General features: G+C 40.5%; 1 protein-coding gene across 1 annotated transcript in view; it reads left to right on the forward strand.

Annotated features, from left to right (window-relative positions):
* The window catches only part of Nrx-IV (neurexin-4), a 43,969-nt gene that overhangs the window by 10,631 nt on the left and 18,338 nt on the right, over positions 1 to 15,000 (forward strand). The window contains exons 7-19 of the mRNA XM_086556596.1: positions 1,871 to 2,012; positions 2,619 to 2,822; positions 4,016 to 4,108; positions 10,114 to 10,280; positions 10,441 to 10,629; positions 10,903 to 11,070; positions 11,303 to 11,522; positions 12,196 to 12,278; positions 12,399 to 12,558; positions 12,738 to 12,863; positions 13,213 to 13,439; positions 13,615 to 13,747; positions 14,868 to 15,000. The exon at positions 14,868 to 15,000 is cut by the window's right edge and continues 14 nt beyond it. Coding sequence (XP_086412722.1) covers positions 1,871 to 2,012; positions 2,619 to 2,822; positions 4,016 to 4,108; positions 10,114 to 10,280; positions 10,441 to 10,629; positions 10,903 to 11,070; positions 11,303 to 11,522; positions 12,196 to 12,278; positions 12,399 to 12,558; positions 12,738 to 12,863; positions 13,213 to 13,439; positions 13,615 to 13,747; positions 14,868 to 15,000 — 2,045 coding nt within the window. The remainder of the gene's footprint in view (positions 1 to 1,870; positions 2,013 to 2,618; positions 2,823 to 4,015; positions 4,109 to 10,113; positions 10,281 to 10,440; positions 10,630 to 10,902; positions 11,071 to 11,302; positions 11,523 to 12,195; positions 12,279 to 12,398; positions 12,559 to 12,737; positions 12,864 to 13,212; positions 13,440 to 13,614; positions 13,748 to 14,867) is intronic.

A 15,000-nucleotide genomic window follows, 5' to 3' on the forward strand; every position in this document is an offset into this window, starting at 1 on the left:
TAGAAATTATATGTTGGTACAATAGTTGAAGAAAGATAGTGATCTTAGTTAAATTTTGATTGCTTCTGTAAAATGAAAGTGAAAATTGCAAATTAGTAGTATAGATATTATATGTGCATTTACCTAAAAGGGTCAGTTGATGTTTTGCTTTACAATGGTAGTTGTTGAAAGAGAAAAATGGCAGGTAGGAATAGGTGTTGAAGATTTATATTTCAGATTTTGGTTAGGGTTGTAGTAATTGTAAGAATTTGATTGGAAAACTATTATGCAAGATGCGAACCTCAACAGGAAAATTCTTTGAGAGGCTTATGTGACATACATACCCGTTATTTATTGTACATAATGACACATGTTAACTGGGGAAATGCCTTCGGCAAAGACATTCTATAATCAGTTTGAAAGTTTCAATCAGAAGGATTAAGGAGAAATTGAAAAAATGTAATATGAAACATCAAACGGCAATGCATGGGAAAGTTTAAATATGTTTGGGAAAGGATTATAGAATTCCGCAGTTTATGTGATAGATGAAGGTACAAGATTTTATTCATTTGTTGTGATTATTTTTCCTGTTCCACCTCCTATTTCCTCCTACCTCCTCCCTCTTCCTTATTTACCTCTTTCCTCCTCTCCCCCCCATCCCCGCCCTTCTACTCATTCTTTAATTAGTTGAAGGTTACATAAGCTTGCCCTAATGCAAGCAAGATGCAAGAAAAATATCAAAATACCATCAGTAAATGCATGCCATTGCAAGTATATCTAATATTAATCTACAGTTGCATGCTTCTCCGTGAAAGCTGGTAAAGAAAAGCATATGGCTTGTTATCTCATCTGCAGGCATGGTTTGCTTGCATGCATCTGAAGAGATTGTTTTTTAATTGGAGAGAAGTTATAGAGCTCCCCATCAGAGTAAAGCTAAATGAATAGTATAATGAGGGGTTCTGTGTCTAAAAGTATTGCATGGATGTTCATGATTTACTTCTGTGGTGTGTGAATAAGTGTTTGAGGGTTTGAGGGTTTGCACGCATGTGGGTGTGTACTTTCATGTGTGTATGTGTGTGCTCGTGTACTTTCTTGTGCTCGTATGTGTAATTTGTGTGTGTATGTGTGTGTGTACTTGTGTGTGCGTGTATGTACTTGTGTACTTGTTTGTGCGTGTGTGGGTGGGTGGGTGCTCTGTGTGTGTTCGTGTGCTCGTGTGTGTGTTCGTGTGTGTGTGTGTATGTGTGTATGTGTGTGTGTGTGCGTGTGCTTGTGTGTTTGTTCTTGTGTGTGTTTGTACTTGAATGTGTGTGTGTGTGTGCTTGTGTGTGCGTGTGATGTACTTGTGTACTTGTTTGTGCGTGTGTGGGTGGGTGGGTGCTCTATGTGTGTTCGTGCGTTCGTGTGCTCGTGTGTGTGTTCGTGTGTGTGTGTGTGTGTGTGTATGTGTGTGTGTGTGTGCTTGTGTGTTTGTGTGTGCTTGTGTGTTTGTGCTTGTGTGTGTTTGTACTTGAATGTGTGTGTGTGTGAGTGTGTGTGTGTGTGTGTGTGTGTGTGTGTGTGTGCTCGCATGTGTGTATGTGTATTTTTTTGTTTGTTTCTATGTTTTGGTTTGGGTTTTAAATTGAATTGTATATTATGGTAAATCTATACTAATGTTTATATCGCTACTATTGTAACTTTTTTTGCCAGTTAATGTCACATGGTTATTAACAAGATGGATTATTGAAGTAAACTTTGATAATGCAAAATAGAATAGTAAAAGGTAATGATGTGATATAATTGCAGTAGTAGAATTTGAAGCAACTGATATATAAGATGAAAGGAAAAGTAGCAAGTCTCACAGTTCAACCAGACTCCGACTAAAGCCTCCCTTCCCATCCTCTCCTAGGCCTTCCCTGGCAACAAGGATGGAAACACCGTGGTCACCAATCTGCTAGAGACCCCAATCATCGCACGCTATATCCGCATCAAGCCTTCGCGATGGAGGGACCGGATCTCCCTGCGGATGGAGCTCTATGGATGCCCTTACAGTAAGACATTCTTCTTTGTTAATCTTCTTTTTGCACAATGATCCAGAAGAAGTTGCTGGTTGTGAAGTCAGCTTGTGAAAGACAATTCCCTATTAGTCAATGCTCCTTTTCCCTTAACAATCATATCTGCACTTGGGATGCACTTAGCTGATCCTCTTCCTGGGGCTGTGTCCACTTTCACAGAGCCAATGTGATCTTAGCTCTTGCATATATATATACATATACATTTTCATGAAACAAAAGTAAACACAGTAACATATATACATGGATTAAATCAAATACAAAAATGGATCCAATATGGTTTTACTTGTATGATGAGGGTCCTGTGAAGAGCTTTATAATGTTATGGCCTTAACTTTCTTTGTACTGTGTCTGTCTTATTTTACATATATAGCTTTCATATATGTTATATATACACATACACACATGCCTGTGTGTATGTATATATGTATGTATGTATTAACCCGTTCCTGACGGGGCTATTTCGGCTTAAAAAGACTGAAATGCCGGGACTTTTGAACGCATAAGCCTAACACGCCAGGATTCTCGGCCGCACTGGCCATGAGTGAGCACAGTGCCAAGTATAATTTCCCCTTCACTTCACAGAGCACGATACGGTCAGCTTCCGTGGCAACTCCATGGTGATCATGGATCTTCAACGTGTGCCAGTAGCCTCCCTGCGTGACGACATCCGCTTCAGGTTCCGGACCACACATCCTGATGCCATGATCATGTACAGCCGGGGTACACAGGGCGATTACCTCTCGCTCCAGCTTGTGCAGAACAAGATGGTCCTCAATGTTAATCTGGGTGAGTTTAGGGTGTTGCATCTGCACGTGGATGGGAGGGAGGCAGATTCTTTCAATCTCTCCCTGTGATTTCTTTATTTCTATTTGTAGTTTTATTTTAATCATTTTAATTCATCAATATCTTTTACTTGTGTTTTGAAATTTGATTTTAAAGATATCTTTCTGCTGCTTTCTCTGTTTACTTCCCTAGTTTCAGCCATTTAGCCTTATACCTCAGTTAACCCATTCACGCCGGGGCGGTTCCGGCTTTGCATGGTTGCAATGCCGGGGTTTTCGAACGCATAAGCCTAACGCCTCGAGATTCTCAGACGCACAAGCTGCGAACCTGAGCGCTGGCCTTGCCCTGATATCTCATTCACGGCGTCTGACGCAAAAACCACAAAACATGTCAGCACGTCAACCAGCGCGAATATGTTAATTTTTTATAATTTATTTTTGAGGGAGACCTTGAATTAGGCAACTTGCTCATATATTTTCTCTTGGTATGAAGCTTTGTGTTTATTGCACATAATTGCTGTAGTGAGAGGAAATATTCAAGTTACAGAAGCATAGGTGATGATTTACAAAAGTGCAAAAGAAAAAAAAAGTATGATCATTTTGATGTAGGTACATTAAAAAAATTGAAAATATGACCAACAAATGTATCATCCTTATGAGTGACAGTTGCCCTTCACAGATCATGTGTGACTGTTTACATATTTGATAGTATCATTTGAAGCATAGATTAATAAGCTTTTTTGTTTTTTGTGGTTGCTGAAGAGATTGAAGAAATTTTCTGTATCTATAATGGACAAACAAATGCAACAATTTTCATTTCATTTCAACTGAGGAGTTTTTGTTGTGAGCAAGTTGTGAACAGGACAAATACAAATGGGGTAAGAAAACTGGCTGATATATCTGAGAAAGCAAGGATAAAAGGCACACATGACAGTGTAGGCTTGACAGGTCATGTAAGGCGACAGGAAGATGATTTTCTAACCATGATTTAGGACTACCCTAATAAACATGCATCCTATCACAATCTCCTAAACAATATATTTGATTAACAAAGGATATTTCAAGGGGAGCTTCATCTTTTTTCCTTTTTTCCATTTTTGCTATCTCTTCTTGTTTTGTTTAGCCTTTGGTTACCTTCGGCACTCCCTGTGGCTTACAAGACTCCTTATTTGATGGTGTTCCTTAATCAATTCTCAGGTACTTCACCACTTGCCACTTACCGAAGAAGCAGCAGATTCGCGAACAGCTTGGCTGCTGCGCAGTCTGAAGTTCGCAAGTTTGAAGACTTTGGTTGGTCTCTCCTGAGGGAATATATATATTTTTAAATAACATCATTATTCAATTATCTTTTTATTATTATTACTATTATTATTATTTCATTTTATTTTGATTCTTTATTTGTTGTCTTGAACTTTGACGATTAACCCAATGCCGACGGGCCTGGCAAGAGCTGGCAACCCCCAACTCCGGGACTAAGTAATTTCGCCTGGGTCTTGACGCCGGGTACTGTGACGCGTCACTTGCATCCCACTGGATGGAATATGAGCCTTACTCGCTGCGGGTTTGATTGCGCGTATCATTATTTTCCATTTTCCGTAATATGTGATGTGAATGAAAGACGATTTTGAGTTGACTTTGAGAGGTTCAATACAAGCTTTATCGATGTTATAATGCTTCTAACTCTGAGTCCAGAGTTCATACTCTTTACTTATGTATAATCTTGTACTATGTGGAATGTCATTACCACAATATCATGAGCTAAAGTAAGACTTATACGCAAAATTGCTGAAAGCTTTTTCTTCGATAATTACGACTTCTACCGATGTTGTAAGTTCATAATCTTTCTGTAGCATACTCTTTTACTCAAAAACATCATTGCCATGGTATCAGGATGGGAAATGATATATATATGTACAGGAAAAATAATTTATTTATGTAAAAAAAAAAGAATGAATACAAAACATAAACATAAGAAAAATAAAACATACATATATAAAAAAAATGAACATAATGAAAAAAAAACAATCTATATACAGGAAAAGAAGGGGAGAGGTTTAGTCAGAGAGAAAGTCAGGTTGCAGAGTGCCAGACCTCAAAGCAACCATAGGTGCACAGACCGACAAGACAATCTGAGCACCGGCTGCGGGTAGCCTTCCGTACTCCCCTTGCGGAGCACCAGCGGCAGCGAAGACGCTTGCCGTCTGGAACGGACTATGGAGCCCTCCTGTAGTCGGGCCTCTGCGGAGTGGCACCCGACAGCGAAATCGCTTGCCAACTCCGTCTGGAACGGACTGAATGGCATCTACCCCTGGAAGTACACGGGATCGGACCTCTCAAGGGGCAGTGTCAAAGAGAAGATGTGTGGCCTCTCTGCATCTCGGGTCGACACTCCTTGTGTCGCCGATCATCTGCATCGCCAACTCCATGCGGAACTCCTTCTGTGGCATCTTACCCCCCATGGTACGATACACAGCGAAGGAGTTCACAAGGGCAAGGTCATCGTAACAACGTTACAGTCCTTCCACTGTAGAGCTAGCAACCCTGTGTTGCTGCTCCTATAGTCCACATCGCCCCTCCTTCTCACAGTGAGGTCACGGGGCATCCACTTACGGGTCACCCTCACCGTCCCCACTGCATTAGTCCGTCGGGACTGGAGTATGTGGAAGAGAGATGGGGAGGTGTACCAGTTGTCTACAAAGACAGTGTACCCCTTCCCCATGCTACCACTCATCTCCAACAAGTCCAGGACTGCCTTCGTCGAGGCCGGCACAGTGCTCTTATCCTGGCCCGTATAAATCCGGAAACACAAAGTGTATCCGCTGGACGGGCCAGTACTGGCCGACAATTTGTAAACCTTCAACCCAAACCTGGCCCGCTTGTTTTTGTTGAAGGTAACAAACCTCAGTCTCCCATGGAACTTCCATAAAGACTCGTCAATGGCGATGTCTTTTTCGGGGACCAAGCTCTCAACGAAAGCAGTGTTGAGGGCGTCTATAACCGGGCGGAGCTTCCACAGACGGTCCTCTGGAACCTGTTCCCCATCCTCCAGATGCGCGAAATGGAGGTGGGTAATCAGGTGATCAAAACGATCCCTGGACATTGTCATTGTCATGGTTGGATGGTGGGACCAGAAATCCCGGTAGCACGGAATCTAATGGAACCCCATCGTCACCCGCAAACCAAAGTACGCCATCAGCTCCTCCTTGGACATGGGAGTCCACTTCCTCATGTGAGGGGAGACAGGAGGAGAGATCCCGGCATACCTAGAAGCAGACAAAAAGCAAAAGTCAGTAACACAATTCCAAAGTCGATAAACGGGTTATATACACTCAAGCTGTAATAATATAGGAGACAATAACAGTGAAAAATTACAAACTCACCTATTGGTTTCGCGGATGATATGTTGAAGGAGATCGTCCGTGAAAAAACACTGGAAGATCTCAAGGGGGCTGCTGGTTTCATCCAGGTCTGCCTTGACCCCAGGAGAACCAGCAAACCCGAACCTTTTCGAGACATTGTCCTTCTTCCGCCAAACGAAATTAGGACTCCCAGGTTCGTTCCTCCGCCACACTTTGGTGACGAAGGTTGACAAAGGCTCGTCACTGTCAAGGGTTGTGTCCACCTGGCTGACATAGTCCAGCTCGTCCTCCGAGCTTGGACCAATATCACTGTCCTCCTCTGCCCTGCGAGGAACATATTCGTCCCCGCTACTATCCCCGTCAGAGGAAAAGTAGGGGGACGTCAGTCTTCGCGAGGCAGAGGAGGCAGGTCTGCGGCGTAACCCAGATGTTGATGGCTCAGGCTCATCAACATCGGAACAGGAGGAGGGGAGGAGGAGCGTTTGGCGCTGTCTCTTCGGAACCATGTCGAATGATTTATGGGGGTCATTGACCTCCATATATACCCGAGGTTTGCTCCAGTTTCCCAGCAGGTGGCTGATAGCAACGTCATATCGAACTACGTGGAAGAAGTTGGCCAATCAGGTCAATGGAATGACGTTGTATCCTGTGACGTTGGTCTCGCGTGATTTTTCGTAAATGGTGATGTTTTGTCACGTGACAAAATGTCATCATGACGACACGTGCTGTGACGTCGGTCGCACATGACGTCACATAAATGATGATGCGTGATTCACGTGACAAAACGTCATCATGACGTCACACGATGTAACGTCACACAGGTGACGGGGGAAACTCATGTAATTTCAGGTAAAATCTCTGCTTTTACCTGTTTACTTTACCTGCCGCCCGCTGTTGCAATGGCGGTGCACGGCAAAGGCAGAATATTATGTAAACATATAGTGTCAATAACTAATTAAGTTAAAGTCATAAATTAACCATATTTTGATTATATCTTGCCTTAGAACACTCCTGTATATCATTCTCTACCAACTGGAATATTTCTGATTAAGTCACACGAGTGTGACGCCCGGTGTTGACGATTTGCTGGTGCGTCACACTGGTGTGACATACCGTCATCGCGCCTTATTTGCTGCGTCACACGGGTGTGTCACCCGTCGTCATTGGGTTAACACATCTAAATTCTTTTGTGCTTAATGTTATTCGCTAACCATATTAGGTTCCTTATTTTGCGTTTTTCTCCCTCCAGAAAATTGGGAAAAAGGGTGCTCTTTACAAGGAAGTGATTGCAGATCTATGAATTGCTCCATAACCCTAATTTTTACAAGTTTATAAGCTCTCAGTAAATTTTGGGTTTTTACTAAATTTCAAATTGTTTTTGGGCACTAATACTTGAATGCTACACTGAAATAAAAGTTGAATTGTGGCCCTGATAAATTGGGCCTTAGAATGTGGACAGGTGATGTTCCTATAATAAATAAAAGTTGATTGTGCAATATAGTCCATATTGTAGCAGTGAAGCTTGTCTGAGTAATTTCTTCATTTATATTACAGGAAGTAAACAAGTACCCTTAGAAGACCAGATAGTGATGCATGGATATATTCGTGATGTTGCATTTTATTTTGTAATATTGAATTTTACTGTTTAACTTTGAACTGTGCACTAGAGGAAGAGGAGCCTTTGCAAAGATTTTGATAAGATAATATTTCATGTTAGTTGTTAACCCTTCTGAGACGGGCCACATCTTAACCCGTTAACACCGGGTGACTAATTAGCATTTGGTACAATGCCCTAGTTACATAATGGCAAGAAGAGGTAGCTTGTAATTTTAATAGAAAGTGATCTGACCCCATGAAACATGCCTCTCTTGGAAGGGTTAAGACATAATTGTCTTTTTGTGAGTAAGATCGTCAGCAGCATTGGTGTTGGATGTTAGTTGTTGTTTTTCTCCCCCCTTAGCATTTTTATTTGACATCAAAGCATTTATTGCTGTATGATGGAGATGTATGTTGTTAACCCGTTAACCCACTCACGACGGGGGCATTCCAGCCTTGAATGTCACAATGCCGGGGCTTTTGTGCGCTTAGGCCTAAATCAATTAAATGGCTGGCACAATACTGTGCCGCCCGGCCACTGGGCTTTTGAATGAGCGGTACAGTACTATACCACCCGTCCAGAGAGGGTTAATGCCAGGTGACGCAATATCATATCATGTTGTGGCAGCACTTGCTACCGGGAATGCTATATCACATCTTGCTATTTTGTATGGCCAACCTGGCAGGTTATTGGGATTTAGGCCCGTAGTAAAGAACCTGTGGGGTGGGGCGTCGGGAAAATGTGACGGTTGTCGGGTGTAGGGCGTAGGATAAAATGTGACGGATAAATAAGATAAAATAGATTAAATAAAATAAAATAGGATAAATAAAATAAAATAGAAAATGTGACGGGTGTCGGGTGTAGGGCGTAGGATAAATGTATGTCCTACGCCCTACACCCGACACCCGTCACATTTTCCCGACGCCCCACCCCACAGGTTCTTTACTACGGGCCTTAGACCGGGCAGAGACAAATCTGCCCCATCATTATTGGGTTAAAAATGATAAAGATTTTTTTAGCCTGTTTAAAATAGGGCATCCTTCTTCTTCTTCTTTTTCTTCTTCTTTTTTTTTTTTCTTCTTCTTCTTCTTCTTCTTCTTCTTCTTTCTTTCCCCCCACAAAATGGGAACCAGTGCTACCTGCTTGCCATATAAGACAGATTTTACTTTGAAAGGTGGCAGTGTCACATATCTAGGACTTTCTAGCTTTCTTTCAAGCCCTTGGTATATTACCCTTTTTTGTGTAATAATCAATTTTTGGTTTTACCATATGTGCCACGTGAAAGGCTTTCTCAATATTGTGATTGACTGAAATTAGAGTATAGAGTCCTTATCAGCTCATATGTTCTTTACACTCAGTCTGACAAAAGTATTACAAAGCAACTGTTATTATTATTATTATCTTTTGTTTTCTACTTTTGAAAACAATTTCGAAAAATAACCATTCCCAACAAAAAAACATGAAAATATGGAGAAGAGGAAGACAACCTGTGCTACCAGTTGCAAGTACCACAGCATAAACCAGCCATGCTGACTTAGGGGTACATTGCAGCTTCTGCACATGGTCTAGTTTACCTTCCTCGTCTCATTATGCTTGCACATCCTACACTGCTGGTACTGAAGAGCTGGAGGTTGGCACTCTCTTAATCTATCTGAGACAGGCCACATTTTAAGATGTTCAGCCTGTACCAGGCATCTTGAGATATGTGCTTTCTATTATTTTTTAGACTTTGGTATGAAATGTGAATCTATATATAATCTATTAGCAAAGTGATACTAATTAGCATTTGGTCATCATAATTGAAGGAATGAATAGCTTGTAATTTCAAGAAACAAAAAGATGTAGTACGAAAGTGTTCCAATCCTGCGAAAATGTCCAATTTAGTGCTTGGTAGAGACTGTGGATAATGGCCATTCAAGACTTATTTTCGTGATGGTGCCAGGAGATAGTGGTTCCATCTATATATGGAATTTTAAAGTAAACCTATATTTCAGTAATTACAGTAATTAAAATGATAACTTTCATCATCATTCACTAAATATAGCTATCATTCATAGTATAATTTTTGACTGCAGTCGCGTTTACACCACCCATATCCAACAGTTCATTGCTTTAGTGGCACTCGTATGTACAGTGGATGAATATAGATATATTTTCCTGACTTTTTTTGTTGGGAGTATTTTCTTTGGAACCACTGCTCTGAGTGGATCCATGTTGAAGACAGGAAACCAGTTCATGCATTGTGGAACCAATGACCAGTCAAAAAAACAGTCAAGGTATATTGCAATGAGTTAGATGCTTGGACCTTTAGCCTAATATACTTAACGTGTACGAAACAGGTTCGAAAGTAAGGAGCACCTTCTCTGTGGGGTCTCTCTTGGACGACAACTCATGGCATGACGTGGAGATTCGCAGAGAGCAGAGGAACATCACCTTCCTGGTTGACCGTGTCAGGATTGACGACATGATTCATGGTGACTTCAAGAGGCTTGATCTTAACAGAGAGGTGAGTATGAATCCCTCGTGATATGTTCAAAGCCTGAGGTGTAGACGGTAGTGAAGTGTCATGAAATAATGAAATAATGTTTGCGATATTTGACAATAAAGATGTGAATATATCTAAATGGCGTAATGTTACTAATCTGCCAACCATCTTTATTTTTCAGTTTTATATTGGAGGTGTGCCAAACTTGCAGCCAGGAATGGTGGCAAGAGTAAACTTTACCGGTTGTATGGAAAACCTCTTCATCAATGGCACTGCGATCATTCCTGAGATGAGAGATGCTGATGACTATTACTCCTACTATTACCAAAGACCCAAGTACACCAGGATTAACATTTCAAACACATGTCCTGTAAGTATATTTAGGAGAGCCCAAGGAAGGTCTTTTGTTTATGGATCAGTGCTAGTAAATAAATGATGAGTGTGTGAGGATTTGAGAGGTAATTCAATTCATGGTGTGTAATTGAAGAAAGTGTTTTGTATCTATGGTTATATTTAGCCATCTATCCAGCCATCAAATTTACAGGTTCTTTGTATTTGTGTATATCTAAACAATTTTGTAATGAGTCAACTTGATATTAGTATTTTACATAACATATTTTGATTATCCACTTGTCCTTGGCAGTATGGAGACTCCTCTGACCTGACCATGACCTTCTTGAAGCGAGAGGCTCATCTCCGATACCCAGCCTTCGAAGATCAGCGCTCTGTCAATGTGTCTGTTGAATTTAGGACCTATGAGGAGTCAGGTGTACTTATCTACCATAAGTTTGCCACAGCAGGTTACTTTAAGGTGTGTTATCTTTGGGTTTACTTACCTCTGTTTATAGTGCTGTTGTTGTTGAGGTTGTTTTCACTGTCAACTTCATCTCATTTCTTATAATTGTAGGTACAGTGACTAGGGAACATTGTGTCTTTTCAGCATAGTTTTCATTCAGCATTAATAAATCAGTATATCTGGAAACAGAAATGGTACAGAATTCAATTGCTCAGAAATAACTGCAGTTCTTATGTCACTATTGCAGCTTTACTTGGAGGATGGCAAAGTAAAAGTGGTGATCTCATCGGCAAAGACCCCAGGCAAGGTTGTGCTTGATAATTTTGACATCACTTACAACGATGGCCAGTGGCACAAAGCCATGTTCACTGTGGCGGAGAATAGCATGGAGCTCACAGTCGATGATGTCCCCATGAAGACCACGAGGATTATCTCCATCATTTCGGGCAAATACTTCCTCGTTGGAGGTAAGAGTGGAGAGTTTGATGTTATGTGGCTGCAACACAGTATCTTGCATGTAATTGGATGTTCATTAGAATTTTATCAAAAGCCAAGAAAAAATTGTCTTGTCTTGTTTAAGTAATAACCCGTTGACCCCATGAGTGAATGTTTCGATTTTTATCCCTTTACTATTTCATTTTTCTCTTTTTGATTTCAATTTTGTTTATTGATTGTTTTATTATTATTATTTTGATTGTTTTATTATTATGATTATTGTTAGGTATTTTTTTACACATTGCACAGTCACATTAACTCACTCATGACGGGGGCATTCTAGCCTTGAATGTCACAATGGGGCTTTCGAACGCTTAGGCCTAAATCAATTAAATGGCTGGCACAATACTGTGCCGCCCGGCCACTGGGCTTTTGAATGAGCGGTACAGTACTGTACCACCCGTCCAGAGAGGGTTAATAAAGGTAATATAGTAACAAAGAACTAGTGGATTGTGCATGTCCCAAACATCCATAGATTAATTTTGTTCTTGCATTTTTCAACAACTGTAACTATAGACTTATTTTGTCTTAGAGATAAATATATCACTTTAGAATAGAATATAGATGTGTTTGTATATGAGGCAGGTTCAAGCAACTTGTTCACATATTAAAGTAATGTCTTAACAAGTGCATCTTTTTTTGCAGGCGGAGTCTACGGTTCGGATGGCTTTTTGGGATGCATGCGACGTATTTCAGTCGTGGGATTCATGCAGAAGCCCAAAGAGGAGGTCAGTTGTGGCTTTGGGTCTAGTTTATTATTCTTGATTATTTGAGTTTTTTCTGTACGTAAGTGCTATTTTTTTTAGATTCATGCACTTCGTATTATTGTGAGCTTTTTTTCTTTACAGGAAATAAGTGATAGGAAAGGAATTGTATTGGCTGCCTGTCAGATCATGGATCGTTGCAACCCTAATCCATGTGAACACCATGGCCGTTGCAAGCAGAACAGCAAGGAATTTTTCTGTGAATGTTCAGGAACAGGGTACTCCGGTGCTGTGTGCCACACCTGTAAGTTTTGTGGTATTTGAGATTTTTAATTGTTTCAAGATCTTTATTGTACTTTGCAGTCGTTCTGTGATATGTAGCATGTAATTTTATGTATCTGTATGTATATATGACTTTATATTTGTTTATTTGCAGACTTATACATGAAAATAAACGTTCTATCTACTTCTCCCTTTTCCCAGCCCTGAATCCCATTTCTTGTGCTGCCTATGGAATGCAGAATCCAGGATCCAAACGGGCTGAAGTCTTCATCGATGTTGATGGTTCTGGGCCTCTTGTTCCCTTCCCTGTCACATGCGAGTTTTACAGTATGTAATCACTTACCTGGTTGTTATATTTTGTTTATTGTAATTATTGATTTTTGTATGATAGATTATAATATTGATTGGATATGAATATGTTTATCTGTGTGTTTTATATATTAGACTATATCTATTCAAATAGTTTCTGTCACTTGAATTTCTCTTCATGCATCATCTCATCCTGCAGTAACATAAAGTTGGAATGCCTTGAAACTATGTCAGTGTGAAAAGTGAGGCAGGCAAAGTTTATAAATCAGTTTAGAGTAAGAGAGAGAGGAGAGGACAAGCCAGACAAGGTCATTCAGCCACTGCTCAGGAACAGGAACTTGTAGTATTAATAATTTCTCTTCCAAAGATGACGGGAAAGTGTATTCGTACTTGGGCCACAAGCATGAAATGACAACGACTGTGGATGGCTTTGAGAAGAGAGGGTCCTATGTGCAGAACATTATCTATGACACTGAGATGGAGCAGATCGAGATCTTTGTCAACCGCTCCACCAAGTGCAGGCAGCGCATTCACTACGAGTGCCTGAAGGCCAAGCTTTTTAACTCGCCTTCCCCGGAGGATCAGGACTTCCAGGTAATGCAACATGCATTGGGATTAAAACCTCTTCTTTGATTGTGTCTGTGTGTCCAGTGTTTTAGTGCAGTACTTAGTCTGCCTGGCCACAAGGATTCAAGAAGGATTTTTTTATAATCCTCATAGGCCCAGGTTCATATATCAGACATGCATTACATTTGATTTCTTCTGCCAGCCCTTCACCTGGTGGGTTTCCCGCAACAACCAGCCCATGGACTACTGGGGAGGATCGCTGCCAGGGTCTCGTAAATGCGAGTGTGGCCTCATGGGCACCTGTGTTACTGGCAAATGGTGCAACTGTGATGCAGGTTAGTATAGTATGCAGAATGGAAACAGTTGTGCCTTCTGGTTGTGAATCGGTTTATTGTGTTCCATTTTCAAAAATTTCCCTCTAAATATGTGCTGTGTTTTTTTTGAGTGTGTTTTGTGTCAGTAAATGTGATACTGGGAGCAGTGCGGTCACATCTACAGATAGGGGATTTTACTTTCACTTTGAAGGAAGGGAAACGCTTAAACAAATATATGGATGTGATATAACCTTTGCAAAGAAAGTAAATCAGTTAGGGTGGTGTGAACAAAAAAGAAATATTTTCAGCCTGGTTGATATACATAGATAGATAGATACAGAAATATATAAAAAATATATATATATTTTTTTTTCTTTCTTTCTTTATATAAACAGTTGCTAGTAGGGTATAATATGCATATCCTGCAGATCACTACGTTTCCATTGCCTTTATCAAAAAACATCCAATTGCACTTATGAATAACTCTGAATAGAAAAGCTACTTGTCTCCTTGGAAAAGAAATGACATAACCTGTCTTGTGCCTCCCCCCTTAGTCTTGAGAATCGGTTATGAGGAGAGTGTGAAGTGAAGCCTCCATGAAAGCGAGTCAGGTATTGTACAGAAAGAGACGAGGAGCGTTTACACAAGCATGTAGCGAGCACAGTTTGGATGTGGTGTGTGAGACGTGGCTGATGAGTGCACGGCATGTTGATGTGATTGATTGGTTGATGATTTTCACCGAGTGTATTTTGCAAATTTTCTAGGCAGATGGATGTTTATTATTATGATTATTATTATGATTTTTTTTTTCTTCTCAGTAACAAAAACTATAAGAGCACACTAATTTTTAGTAATTGAAACACAGGTTACATGTGTAGATAATTTTTGCAAATTCCTACAGTACAGTACTGGTATTTACTCAACATGGATTATGCAATATGTAATAGTAATGGCACCAACAGAGGATTGAATGTGCTGATGTAGAAATGCCATCTTTATTAATGTTTTATTTCTCACAATTTTTTTTTTTTTTATTGATTTTTTTCTTGTTCTTTTTTTTATTACTTTAGCTGGAGCCAGTGACAGATTTCCAATTTTCTTCACAATTTGCCCCTTCCAAACTTTGAATGTTCTTCCTTAGGGCTGGAGTCATGGCTCTTCGATAGTGGGGAATTGACTGTGAAAGAGCATCTTCCTGTGAGACAGCTGCGCATAGGAGACACAGGCTCACCCCTGGATGGCAAGAAGGCACGATACACACTAGGACCTTTGAT

Source organism: Penaeus japonicus, unplaced genomic scaffold, assembly GCF_977035675.1.
Source record: "Penaeus japonicus unplaced genomic scaffold, GWHDUDI00000001_assembly GWHDUDI00000033, whole genome shotgun sequence".
Lineage (NCBI taxonomy): Eukaryota > Metazoa > Arthropoda > Malacostraca > Decapoda > Penaeidae > Penaeus > Penaeus japonicus.